The 14906-nt window shown below is 39.0% G+C and overlaps 1 protein-coding gene across 3 annotated transcripts in view; it reads right to left on the bottom strand.

The window, feature by feature from the left end:
* The window catches only part of dlg5a (discs, large homolog 5a (Drosophila)), a 43838-nt gene extending 29875 nt beyond the window's left edge, over positions 1-13963 (bottom strand). For 2 of the 3 annotated variants that reach the window (XM_032552920.1, XM_032552922.1), the window contains exon 1: positions 13210-13963. In XM_032552920.1, the coding sequence (XP_032408811.1) occupies positions 13210-13513 (304 nt within the window). In that variant the 5' untranslated portion in view covers positions 13514-13963. The remainder of the gene's footprint in view (positions 1-13209) is intronic. The other variant, XM_032552921.1, reaches the window with a different exon arrangement.
* Positions 13964-14906: the final 943 nt, after the last annotated feature.

Below are 14906 nucleotides of genomic sequence, written 5' to 3'. Positions count from 1 at the left end.
CAGACGGGAGCCACTGCGAGGCATTATGTCAGCTTAGTTGCAGGATAAATCTTTTCATAATATCCTAGAGGCAAACTCAGTGAAGCTCTGATACAAAGAAGAAAAAAAAAAACAAGAGTATTTGAGGGCAACCTTATGGCAAAGTTATGAGGACAGATATTGCATGGACAGAAACACCCTCAGATGATAAAATTCACTCAGTAGTTGCATCCATCTCATTTCTCTTTTTTTAAGATTGCCACATTTGTTTTTCAGTTCAAAATTTTTGATCAGACAAATCCTGTTTTCTTACTTTTTATTCTAAGGACCAAAACAGACTAAATATACTACAGGTTATTAAACACAGACAAAATACTAACTACCCTAACCTAACCTACGTGCAACTAACCTACAAAATTGATCATGATGACTAGAGTAGTACTGTATGTCGACTGACTTTTCTTTAAAAACATTCTTTATTTTCTTTAACTTTTTTAACTAAATACTAAAACTCATCCTCCAAGGTGCTGTGTGTGCAGTACAACCTGCAGACCTCAGCTCTAAGTGTGTGTATGTGTGTCTTGCGCTGTTGGTCGTGTTTTACAGGTTATGCTTCCCTGTAAATTTTACAGGTTATGCTTCCTGTAAAATTAACCCTTTTCTAAAAGTTCTTCAAAGACCAATGTGATGTAATGTTTGCATCATCACAAGAGTATAAGAGTGAGGAATGATGAGAAAACGCCTGGAGGTGAGATGAGCCAACAGACAAAGCTAATGTGTAATTTGTGTTTCCTGAAGTTCAGTTTTAAATTGATTAATTTTAATGTTATTGAAAATATCAAACAGCATTTAGGAACGACATATTGCAAAGTTATTACTACTGCAAATTCACTGTACACATAAGCAAAAGATGGCTTTGAAGAATTACGCTGCTATGGTAAAATCACTAAAAAGCTACAACCAAGTTGTTGCAGTGCCAGAACCAAAAATTTTTTTCCAAAAGAAGAAAGTATATATTTTTGTTGTTACTAAATACAAGTCATTGGTTAAGCGTTTCTACTATGATACTTTGCTTTCCTTGAGAGTCACTCTTCACTAAACAGGTCAATTTTTTTATTCATTTCCAGTTCACACATATTTTTTGAAATTCTAAACAAACATGTTTTTTTATTATTATTATTTGCAAATGTGTAGCTAAGGCTTTAATTTGTTTTGTTTTTTTTACTGTCATGCTGGAGGTAGCATCTCTAGCATTTAGTTTAATAACATCTTTACATATTATTAAGTGCAATCTTTTTTATATTTTTTGTGATAAAAGTTAAGAAAAAAAGAAGAAAATAAATTTTATCAAATAGAAAAATTTTTCAACAGATAGCACCAAACTAAATTCACCAAGAAATGAGGATATAAGATTATTTCCATTTATTCATCTTAGCACATTTCTCCAACTTTTACCAGATTTTCATGATGACGAAAAAAAAAAGTCTGAGTCAGATCTCTGGCTGATCTACTGGTGCACCTCTAAACATCACCTTCCTTTATGTTTCGCTGTGTGATTTGAAAAGGCAAGCTACGGTACTTGGATAAATCCCTGTAATCTACTAAAGCCACTCACCAAACAGCATACAGCTATAACTCCTACGCATGCAGCAGTTCTGGGACAATCTTTGGAAATACACAACACGCTTTCTCTGCAAGGACGGATGTGTGCACCACAATTTCTATAATGAGATTAAAATCCCCGGCTGATAATTCAACCCTACATGCAGTACGGAGGGACTCAGAGTGGCAAAGATGACTCAGTGGCGAGAGCCCTTTTTATTATCGATACCAATTAGCACCAGCCACAAACTGTGAGGCTGATCATTTGTAAACACATTCACTGTATCAATAAAATGGAGCTCCATTATTGAACCATAGATCTGATCTCCACAGTGGGAGAGGGTACCAGTCTAACAGTAAGACGAAAGAAAAAGGACTGGAGGAATTCTATTAAATAGCAAAGTAAAATGTCACTGCCAAAAGTCATCGTATATTTTAACAGGAGCAGTTACATGTTACAACACACTAGCATCTAAGGTGGGAATTATTCCAGTGGAAGTCCTGAGGCAATGGCAACAAAGGCCCTTTCGCTGTCATCTAAATAGGTCAGGGGAGTGCTTGCTCCACCGATGAGGTTCCACTTCCCCCACTCCTCCGTCTGCTTCCCCTCGCAGTCACACCGTGTACTACGCTACCAACAGTTGCTTCAGACAACCAGATTATATTCTTCAGCTCATAAACCAAGTCGACACACGTTGCCATGGAGAAAGTGGATGAGAGGAAAACTGACTTTGCTATGTGCTGAAAAGAAGGACACACACAACATGCAAAGTGTGGCTCCAACCTTTCGCAGCTGGGTTACACTAAATTCATTTTTAAGTCTGCCCCTACCAAAAAGATAACTAAAAAATTACAATAAAAATATCAACTGTTCAAAATTTGTGTATTTTAAAAAAGAAAAAGTTAGATTTATTTTATTAAAGCTTATAGTATGAACACAAATTTATCTGGAAAACTCCAGATTTTATTTTAAAGCAAAACCTGAAGAGAAAAAAAAAATCTTATATTTCATTTCAATCCACATAAACTTAAAGAGCAATAAATATCAGGCTATTCAAAAGTTAGCAGTGTCTGCATTGCGTAACACGAACTCAGTGTGAAAAATAACATTCTATTCACTTTCCTGTGATTCAGTGAAAAAATATTTTGTAGTGTAATCCCTGGAACAAATTAGTACTTTATTTGCCATCGAGAAATGTATTTACTAACAACAGTGGCCAACCTGGTTAGTAATGTTGGATTGCTGTGAGCGTCTGTCAAAAGAGATATTAAAAGATATTTGTAAAAGAGATATTACAGTAAAGTTTATACGATTGTTTATAAGGCCACATAGCCTTATCTTTCTGTCAGTGAGCCACAATGAGTCTTCATATCCCTCAACTCTGGTTTCCCCAGCTTCACACTCTTTAAACTATAGAGGAGCAAATACAACGAACTAATGCTGCTGAAAACTACCAACTGATTTTACTGCCTATTTATGTGTAGCTAAAGGATGTGGCAGTATTAAGCCAGAAAGCAGAAAGATCGTCTTCATAATTTTGACAGTTAAACCCTGACAGGGGCTCTATGCACTGTACGGATGATGTGGTTTAAATAAGAGACATTTCAGTCCCACAAATGTTTTGCAATACTGTTTCTTATTCCTCAACTTGTCGCATTTACAAAGATTGAGCACCAACCCAGCAGCAGAGCTCCTTTATCCCTCATTTTCAATCTATATTCTATGTATATCACTTTCTGCAACAGTTAAGGCTAGGCAATAGAAAGCTATGTACACTCCATATCTTAAACTTAGTAGATTTATAGACTGAAACAAGCTATTTTTCACACAATTCCCTTCAAGGCTTGAATGATGTGTCTGTTTTGCACGTGTTCTCAGGGTCTAGGAAGGATGGCGGCTCAGAGGGTGGGGGTTTAACTTGCTGTGTTACTGATATAACTCTGAGTCAGATCAGAGCTAGTCACACGGATGAAAAAATGCGTTTTGTAAAGGAGGGCTTGTTATAAAGAAGACTGAGCTCTGTGCATTTTCAAACTTTTTCAAAACTGTTTGCTGCTGCTTCTTCTTTGCAAATTAACAGTAGTTCAGCTAGTATACATGACAAATATATAGAGATGATATTTGTTAAGTCTTTCAAAAAAAAATCCCATCTAATAGGTGCTTTTTTAGATAATGAATTGAACAGACCTCATGCAATATTAATGTTTAAGACATTAATTTATACACTGACCCCGTCTTAAATGTTGGCACAATTTTCTCCCTGACCTGTCTGCTGTGTTCTGTGGTTTGATTACTAATGTTCTCTAATAAAATCTCTGAAGCCTTCAAAGAACAGCTGTGTTCAGAAAGAGATTAAATTGCACACAGGTGGATTCCGTTTAGTAGTTGCACTGGAATTTGTGTAGAGATTATATTAAAGGACATAGTAAATGCGCACAACCTTTTTTTTTTATTTTATTTGTTAAAAATGTTAACCATGTACCCCTTTTCCTTTACCTTCACAATTATGCCATTACTTTGTGTTGCTCTATGATTGAAAAAAGAAAACATTAGAATGAATTTAGGCCTGTAGAAACATGAGAACAATGTGCAAAAACATTGTTGAGATTTGGGTGAGATCTCTGGAGGTCTCACCCAAAACTCCTGGATGAAAAAACTGAGTGATGACAGCTTAGCTGTAAAGGAGGACCTCATGCGATACTAATGTTTTGTGTGAAAGATAATTAGTTTTAATTTCCACTGTGTTCAAATGAGGTGGTTTAGGTCAGCAAATGTTTTCTTAGCAATATAGTAAAAAGTTTTTATATTAGCGTGCTTTAAGTTAAAACAACTTTCATTCTAAGAGCAAAAGGCATAAACATGGTAATGGCTTTCATATGTAATCACATCAATCCATTGTTTATACCTGCTTATCCTACGAGAAGGTAGCTGTGTGTGTGTGTGTTTGGTGGGGGGCGAGGAGGATGAGGATAGAGGTAGGGGGTGGTTTGGGTCTGATGATCATTGTATGAGGGGCGGGGTGTGCAAGAAACAGTTTGCCAGTTCCAAACAGGGCGACAGAGAAACAAACAGAACAAATAACCGAGCACACAAGCACACTAATTAACCTGCCAGGAGTACCTGAAGAGAACCCATGCATGCACAACATGCAATCTTCATGAAGAAAGACCCCAGGGCCAGGACCTTCTTGCTGTGAGGCAACTCACACAATGCTATTTGAAAACGCTGGTCAAAATTCATTGACACAGACAGCAACACTGGTTCAAAAAAAAGGTTCAAATCGTCACTATGTAACTTAAAAATTGCTAAGTAATTTCATACATTCTTTACTGTGTACTGGTACTTTACTGTAAACTGTGAGTGGGTCTGATTTCTGGGATGGTAGCAACACCACAGACCAGAATTCTGGGCATGGAGCCAGTGAAACCTTACAGACAGAGTGAAAGATTGATCATCTGCCTTCGAGAGTTTGTGCTTGGCCAAAAAACAATGACCACTATATGATGACTCTATGAGACAGGAATACTTCCAGGCTGGCTACATGCTCCCTGCCTCACACCTCAGTGCTCATCATAGCATGGTAAATCCCACACATCTTTTTTATATAGAGGTCCAACTCTGGCCTCTGGTGCATCTCAAAATAATATCTGTTCCACTATTGACTGAAAATCAAGACTGCCATGAACAGCTTGAATCCTAGACGTGTTTGGATCTCTGCAAGTCATTTGGGACACAGAGAGAAAAGTTTAGTCCAGTGAACCTGTCACAGCCCCTATGCAGCACTGGAATCCTAAAAAAAGCACATCGGTGCCATCCAGACCAACCTATTATCTCTATGCAAAGAGGCCTAGCTCAGCATAAACGAGGCATAATTTCCTAGTGAACAGCTTGCCTCCTCCTGGGGTCAGAAATAAAAGGATGAAAGATGTCTGCAACATGTCCTCCAAATGCTGCGTAACATGCTGCAGCTAGGACATACACAAGGCAAAACAGAGCTGGAGCAACAACAAAATAAATGCTGAAATGTTATAAATCTTTACGATATTCCAGTCATGTTTAATTACAGATTTAGAAAAGACTTTGTGGGTTTCACTTAAAAGAGTATAACATGAAATGGCAATAACTAAAAAAGATCATGATGAAAAGGGCATAATTACTACTCAGAAACAATGCTCCAGATGTGAAAAATAAATGTTCAGAATTTAGCATCAGATTATGTGGAGGGAAAAAAGATCTGGATTGCTTTAGAAAATGGGTGTTCAAAAATCTTGATCATTTATAATTCCGTGCACATACTTTCTTTATACCAATCAGATGGAGCCCAAAGACACAGACAGTGGTTGATTCTGATTTGCAGCGATAGTAAGGCACATATCAGGGGACAGAGCAGATGAGAGGATAGGTTTTTACTTATCACAAATTAATTTGCAATCATAGCGCTGAATCTAAATATATTGGGAAACCAGAATTAGAAAACAAAGATTTTATTAAAAATATTACTTATTAAAAATGTCAGCGGTGTGTCTTTTGCCAATAACCCTGACTTGATAAAGAGGACAAACATGTAATGCAAATTTGGGTGTCATCACTGGGAACATTTTGTTTAAGAGCTTTAGCAAAGCGAACCATTACTGCAGTAAAACTGGGTCGGTCTCTCCTTTGTTCAGTGGAAAAGAACTGCATGTGATTTCCTTCATCTGCATTAAATTAAAGTAAGGACTCCAATGGAGAGGTGAAAGCCAGGTTTCTTCTACTAAACACAACCTGTTTTCAGAACCGATAACTCTTAGGTTGTCTTAAAGCTGATTTGAGCGAGCAGACTCTGAGACTGGCTGGCTGTTTTGACACACGTACTTCAAAAATCAGTCAGAGCATTAAAAATATGGTCATATTGTGTGTGCACACATGAAAGGGTATTCATGTTTTATTTTACCATCCACAGCCATCTGTTTTCATTATTCAGAGGAGGAAAGTGTTGTGGTTTGTGCAGGAATTGAGGTTACAGATCAGAAGGTTTTCTTTAAACGGGCAATGAAAAAGGCTCAAAGCATTTGAATTTTATTTCAGCATTTTTTGGACTGAAGATGTGAAGAGCGTGGTAAACACAAGGAAAATTGACAAGAAGCAAGCCAACATCAGTTGGAATAATAGAAAGTGCAACTGAAATGGAGAATGTTTTAAAATAAGTACATTTATTTACTTTGTTCAACATAAAAATATGAATAAATATGGCTTTTCCTACTCTATAAATGCTGAAGCATTGACTGTGAAGCCAGCTTTGACTTTGAACATTTTAAATAACTTGTTACATGGAGTTTGCAACTCAATGCTGATGAAAGGTTACAGTGTCAAACTGACAATCGGTGTCATTTACAGCAACACCAAAGACGCAATATATGGTAAGCTATTACAGTTGAGGCAAGATATTTAAATACATTCTGTAAAATGGCACGGATACATTTCCCCCCTCACTGTCTGACATCAAATCAGATTAATGTTTTACTGTTTTAGGCAAGCTCATATTACCAGAATCTACTCGCTTAATGGAAGTATAATACATCAGAAAAAATCCTTAGTCCATTTTACTTTCATCAAAGTAAAAATTGTAAATGCCAGCTCTCAGAATCTGGTATGACTTAGCACAGTTGTTTTGTGCATCCTGCCACAAACTTTCACGATAGTTTGCTGGACTTCCGTCGCATTACATCTGACAGTACTGGTGCAAATGTCAGATCTGTAGATTGGCTCGCTCACACACACCTTTCCAGAATTCCTAACTTTTTTTTTTTATCTGGCTGAGATCAGGGCTTTGAGATAACCATGCCAAAATATTGATTCCAATGTCTCTCAAAGTCACTTTGTAACTATTTTGACAGTAAAATTAGGACGATTGTCTATTTGAAAGACTCATTTGCACACAGGTTTTTAGCTTTCTGACCGATGTCTTGAGATGCTGTTTCAATATTACTAAAATATGTTCTGTCTTCATCAGGCCATGCATTCGTGAAGCGCAGCAGTTCATCCAGCATCAAAACAGTCCCCCAATATGGTGCAGCTATCACGAGGAGTGATAGAAAGAGTTTTAAGTTGTAGGCTTCTCCTACTTCCTCTAAATGTAACAACGGTCATTATGGCTAAAAGATTCAATTTTAGTCTTGAACAAACTTGTCTGAGGACTTTTCCACTGAAATTAAGTTCTTCCTGTTGCCCCAGAGCAAATTTGTAAACTGTAATTGGTTCTTAATGCTGCTTTTGAGTAAAGCTTTCTTCATGTGCGAGCAGTCTTTCAGTCCAGATAGGTTCGAGACTTGTTTCCCTGCTGATAGCATTCGTCTCCTATCAGATTCTTGATCTCAAGAACTGGAGTTCAACTGTGTAAAGTCTAAAAATTAAAAAATGCAGATAAGCCTAAAATTAGATAATAATTTGAGTGGGAAAGTTCGTAAAAGTAATAAGGCCATCCTCGAGCAAGTAACCATCTAAATATATTCTAACAGCTGACAAACTGATGGGTTCCTCTGTGTGTTCACAACACTGCTCTGAGGTGGTGAAGTCAGAGGAAGGTACAAAGAGCAATGAAGAGTAAGAAAGTAGGGTGACAAGGTAAGTGGCGGCGTGCGTCACAGAATGACAGCTACTGACGCAAACTCGGACTGACAGAGAAAGTAAAGCCAGGTCGAGCTCTTGGGAGGTATTTAAAAGCCTTGCTGGTGACAAAGAGCACCACGGTCATAATTCATTTTGTCTGGAAAGAGTGGTTTATAGGACAGAATTTCATTGACATAGAGGACAGCAACCCTCCTCCTATAACACAGAAACACTGCCCCATGTCCTGGGTTGCTGTACACAGAGCAAGCTGCTGACTGTGCACTTTGGGGGCTGCTGAACTTCTCAACAAAAGCCCTGTTGTCTCAGTCTCTCTTGCTCCCTCTGCCTATCACCCGCCTCTGTCTCACTGGCAAAACCTTTTAGCGTGCAAAGAAATATAGCTACTCGCTGGGATAAAGAGTCTTGGTGAGTCGTGGTAATAGCTTGGAGGAACAAAGCCTATGAGTCCTAAAAAGCACTTGGGGGGGGGGAGATCAGAAGTCCCAAAAATGAGAAAACAAGTCAAGAAAGCAAAATAAGCAGACTAGACAACCAATATAAACTAGGGCATAATTAACTAAATAAATGAGATGTTGGTTTCAAAGTTTATGTACAAGTGCATTTGTAACCAGATCCCTGGAATCACCATTTCCAACCGTCTTCCTATGAATATATGATGCTGCAACCATCATGTTGTTACAGTGAGGAGGGCGTGTTCAGAGTGATATATGCAGTGTCTCTCTGATATCACATTTAGCATGGAAGTGAGAAAAAAAAATCAATTTTGGTCTCATCAGACCAAAAGTTTACTGTGTCTCTGTTGTTGTGTCCTTGGACAAGACTCTTCACTCACCTTGCCTTCTGGCAGTGGTCAGAAGGGCCAATGGCACAATATAGCTGCCTTGTTTCTATCAATCTGTCATAGGGGAGCTGTAGCTACAATCCAGTAGCTTGCCATCATCAGCAATCCAGTGTGTACATGAATGGAAATAATGGATTTCATGTCAAGCGTCTTTAATACTCTTCTTGCTTAGCCTGTCAATTTAGGTAGACGACTAGGACCAAAATACACCGACGTTCATAGTTGTAAAGTTGCAAAATGTGAAAATGTGTTACCGCTCTATGGATATAAATATGTAGTGTGCAGAAATCAGCACACTAGCAAGGGAATGAATAGAGCCTAATTGTTGGTGTTTACATTTGTAAAAATGTATTTAGATAAATCTGAGAACATAGAGACTGCTTTCTCTTCTTGAAAAGCAGGGTCAATACACATCATTCATGCTCAATATTTAGCAGAAATCTTTGCAACAGGAAAGCTGCAGTGTTTAGGTACACAAATGTAAAAACAGTGCCTAAATAATCCTCTACAGAAAACATGAAGCAGTTTGCCATCTTTGCCACTAATAATTTACAGCTTGTGGGCGCTAATCAGTGCGTATTAATGTGTGCACCTGCACCATTTTCCTTTGGCAGAACGACGTGTCTTTGGATGATTTTGTACATGCGTGCCTTTGGAGGCTTTGCTGGCATAGGCGGCAAAGTAGAGAACAAGAGCAGGCAGGCAGCATGAGACGAGGACAAGCTGAGAGCAGGTTGCTATCAGCAAGACACATCACATTCAGAATACCTCTCCTCTTCTCTCACACCCTGCCTTGTTCACAGACACACAACCACTCTGAGGATTTCATCCCCAATGATCCCTTTCTACCAGCTTCTCTGCCTGAAGGTACACGACTTGTCTTCAGGCTCTTATAAGACAATGTTAAAACATTAATTAGATCACCCTCACCATTCTCTCAAAATGACAACAACAAAAAAAATCTAATTAATGAAGACCATAACTGTGAAAAGCGTAAGCCAGAAATGCAGCAACTAATACAGATGACTGCAAATGAATTAAAAAGCGTGTCTCGCAGAGAAAGTTTAATCCCAGAGTGAGGAGAGCTGGCTATAATCCTCTGTTGAATAACCACAGACTGACAAGTCAGACCCACTAGTTGTGCTTTCTTTCTCCAAATACAACACATGTCACCTCCAAGGCCTGGTGCTTTAGAATAAAAAGGTGTGTGCTAAAGGGAAGCCCAAATCCACACTGCTGAGTGTTATTCTCCAGCAGCAACACTCAATACAAGGAAGTAATAAAGCTTAAGGAAGCATTAGTGATCCTGTCAGCAAAGCGGCAAGAAACCAACTCAGCACAAGTTGCAAAGGTCTACTTTCAACCAATATACTAAGGCCAACTTTGCACCACTGAACAATAGATGTAGTACTCCCAGGATAAGGCTGCTATGTTATGATTTGAAGCACTGCCTGCAAGGTTGCTTTTTTCGTGTGAAACACTGTATGTGTCTTCATCTCCTTCAAACTTCTGGATCTTAAGGCTCATCCTGAATTCAAGCCTCTGGGCCATGATGCCAGTTGCGAGCGAGCCACTGACTGGCTTTAGTCACTGGGACAAAAGCAAAACTAGACATGACTTTTACACTTGATTTCCCTTTGTCTCTGTGAAACGGCAACCAAAACCAGTGAAGTGAAGGCAGTAGCTGCGAAGAGAGGAAACAAATCAAATGGCCACACTGGCTCTTAGTCCTTCAAATAATACGCTCATTGATAGACTGGACAAGTGGGGTGGGTCAATGCTGATCTCGTTCAGATCCAACAATGGCTGACCAGGACTACTTTGTGTACTTCAGCACTTAAAAATCTGCTAAATACAAAGATCACATCTGGGGTCCATCAAGGCTCAATTTTCAGGCCATTCAGATCATAGAGTACTATAACTCTCTCCTAAGCATCAGAGGTGTAATGGTACAGGTAATCAGTGTATAAAGTAGAGGCTTTTTAGTTCAGCATGCACATGAACCAAAAAAATACAGTGATGTTTTAAACCAGACCACATGCAGAATTGACAAAAAAACCCTCCCCAGCCAGATCAGTACTGGGAACTTTTTGAAATGCCAGAAGGCAGCACTGGAGAAGGCCTTCGGCACCATAGCAATAGAAGCCTAAATCTACCGGAATAGGTCAGATGCCAGTTGAAGGCTGTACAAAAAGGCTCCAGAAACAATCAAGCATCTCACAGCTGGGTATAAGATATTAGCAGAAAAGGAATTTATGATATCTCATCACTGGCTGGTATAGTTTATAGAAACATCTACAAACTAGAGATCCCTGGGTCACAGCAGCAATTATCCCCCAAGGTGGTGAAAAATTACCAAAAAAGATCAGATGGGACCTCAAGATGCAAAAGGAAAAAAGGTAATGACCAACAAACCAGATTTTGTGATTATTGACATTATTTATCAATGTGGTCATTCCAAATGATGGAAACATCTGGAAAAAGTAACACGTAGAACTGTAGAAATACAGTTTCTCCAGTTTCTGAAGAAAGAAGCCCCCAGGCCCCTTTCTAGGGGAGCCGAAGAGGCTCTTTCTGGGGGAAGAGCTAGAAAGAGCCTGGCTGGTGACGGCAGCTGTAGTGCAGGTCATTGGAGCCCTCGGTGCAGTTACACCCACACTGGAAAAATGGCTGCAACAGATACCTGGAGAAACATCTGACATCTCAGTCTAGAACAGTGCAGTTCAAGAAACACTGTGAAAATCCTGGGCCTCTGGTAGAAAACTGGAGCTTGTGATGAAGAACTATCCTCCCTACCCAGGAAATAGAGGCGAAAGAGAGATGGAGAGCTAGAGTTTTTGTTTTTCTTGACTGAACCCTGAATTAAAAAAAACTTTCCTAAATTCCTAAAATTAGAAATTTACACACCAGACAAGAAGTTTGTTATGGTATTGGAATCAGACCCAAATATCAGATCACAGCAAAATTACCACATGCTTTCTAGTTTCAGTAGTTTAGATCTTTAGATTATTGTAATAGTCTCCCTAAAGCTCTTGGTACAAGAAAAAAAGGTGTATATCAGACATTCAAAATGCTGTAACCAAAGTCAACAACATGAAAATTAATCCTTTCACACCTAATTAGAGCAATGGCTTAAGGTTTGCAAATTCTACATTTAAAAGGGTTATGGTTATTGATCTAAATGGTCTTGGACTGCAGAACATTTAGAGTTGCCTGTCAGGTCTGAACCATCTAAATCTTTTCGATCACCAGAGAATCATTCACTCAGAAACAATCAGCTCAACAAGGAGAGGCTGATTTTAGCTTCTCGGCTTATCAGCTCTAGAACTATCAGAAAACCTGATATGTGCAGAAACTGCTGGATCCTTCAGACTGGGGCTAAAAACATTACAAAATATACTAGCATTCCCATTAAAGGGGACATATTGATCTATTAGTTAATTTTTTAGCATGTCTAAGCAATATTTGTGCTTAAATTTGAACTTTGCCGTTTATTTCTCAATGCTACTTTTTCTGTTCTATCAAATCCATTTCTTGTTTTTTTATTTCTCTTAAACATATTGTGGACCTTGAATATTTATACAGGTAAACCCTGCTTTCCAATAAGACAATTAAAAATATGAATGCACCATCATCACAGTTGTTCAGCAGTTTGGTCTGCAACAAATGCATGGGTAGGCTGCATGCCTATGTATAGGTTGATATGGACTTAACATGTCAGCAGCACATCTGTTGCCATGGAAACAACCCAGACTACATAATGTACAAACTATAATGTCAGCTCATGACAAACTAGCATTTGTGGTGGATTATAGCAAAATCGTTTGCATCTAAACAAAGCTACAATGGGAGTGATGATCTCGACGTCGGGATGTTTCTGTTTTGGCAATTTGCTGAAGTCCTGAATTTCTGCTGCACTCTACTGATTTTAAAAGTCAGTCAATGTTTTAGCAACACTTCCACACGAATGTGTGCAGCAACATTTCCACGCTTCCAAAATCAAAAGATTTTTAGTAGTTTTGAGCTGATAGTAAAACCAAGCTTCACGTCTTGCACGTTTTCTTGCAGCAGACCACCCAGATTGCACTCATTGCAAGGTCTATGCCACGACTGGGATCGCTCATTTCTGGATTCAATCAGCAGGCTTTTTATGAGAAGTTGGGGTCTGGGCTCTTACCAGTGGAGTGGTCCACGGGTCCACCGCCGTTGTTGCTGAACAGGGCAATGTACAGGTCAGGGTATGCCTTCTCCAGGGCCACACACAGGTCGAGGAAATGGTCGCTCTCCTTGTTCATCAGCATCTTCAAAAGGTGATCGACTTTCTCGGCGCTGGACGAGCAGTTCTGGTCCAGTTCGAACCTGTCCAGTTGACTCAAAGTACCCGAGACTATCAGCAGCTCGATCACTCGGTCCGCATCTGTTATGGACTCCAGTAAGTTCTGGTGGCACTGGTCTAGCAACTCTTTGTGCTTTGGCTCCATTGCTATCTGCCGTAGTTCCGTAGCTTTCCCAGCTAACCCCAGACGGCCAAGTGGATGTTAGGATCCTCACTGATCAAAAGTACCGAACGATTACCGAACTGAACTTACCGCTGCTCGCAGAAGTTCGTCGGAACCACCACGGCATTAGGTTGCACGGGAAATCGATTTTTATAGCATATTGAAAAAGGCACAAGAAGCCATATTTGTTGCCCAAGGCTGTTGACTGCACTAAACAGCGATACATGTTTCCATCTTCCTAACGTGGAGCAGTTCCGGTCGTTTTTTGCTTCCCCCTCACGTACTCGTCAACTGAATACATTTTCCTCTCCTTCCGGATCATTTCAGGCTCCTTTCGCCAACTCAACTGCTGGGAAAACTCACTTAACTCCGCCGCTGATCCTCAGTTACACTGTACCCTCCGCCATGTCTGAGCAACTCAGCAGCTGCTGCCCACTGTCAATCAACGCTCCGTACATTTACCATAAAAGGTAAAGAGGGCGGCGTGCCACAGAAAAGACGCCCATTTCTTCAATGGGCGTACACGTTCCTCTGTAGTATAAGTCTAAAAACCCAGAAGGATGAACCGAGAACGGAGAGAATATTATCCATAAAAATGAAACGTGTGTTCGTTACATCCAAAACGAGTAATCCTCAGCGTAAGTTAATCTACCATGATTTAACAAAAAACTTTTAACTGGCACGGTACAACAGTGATTCTCATTTCTTATAACTTCACCAAGCGCCACCATTTCACCATGTATTTTAAAATTGTGGGACAGCAGAAATTGAACCTTTTCCTTTTGAAATGTTCTTTTTGGCACATGTAATTGATAGAAGGACCTTATGTGTCACTCTGTGACAACTTCTTGAACTACTCAAAATGTCATATTATAAAACAGAAGTATTTGTACATCTAAACGGTCATATTAGGTCCGTTTAAATTAGAAAGCATCTATAGGTATGCAAAAATGTTATATTTTACGTAAAATTTATCAGTCTGTAACCCAGCCACTATTAGAAAAGAGCACAAACAGAATAAAGTCATTAGGCATGGATCCATGGGAAATTTCTAGTGTATGGTAAACTTGAGTAAAAATACCAGAGAAAAACACAATCTGTTGCTGCTAAAAGACTATATATATTATATATGTATATTATTCATGTATGACTTTGATTTTGATAGAGACAGAATTAAACACTTGCAAAGTATTTAATTCTTTGCAATTAAACAAAGAATTGTTTAATTAAGACTTTGTTTAAAGCAAAGTCTTAAAACTTTAAAAAGAAGTTTTAATACTTCTTCTTAAAACAAGAAGTATTAATTCTTGTTTTTCTTCTATACTTTATAAATTAAAAGTTGCAGTCAATATGTATGCTAGTTTGGCTATCTGCA

Source organism: Xiphophorus hellerii, chromosome 22 (genome assembly GCF_003331165.1).
Source record: "Xiphophorus hellerii strain 12219 chromosome 22, Xiphophorus_hellerii-4.1, whole genome shotgun sequence".
Classification (NCBI taxonomy): Eukaryota; Metazoa; Chordata; class Actinopteri; order Cyprinodontiformes; family Poeciliidae; genus Xiphophorus; species Xiphophorus hellerii.
This window is presented reverse-complemented; position numbering and strand designations above follow the sequence as displayed.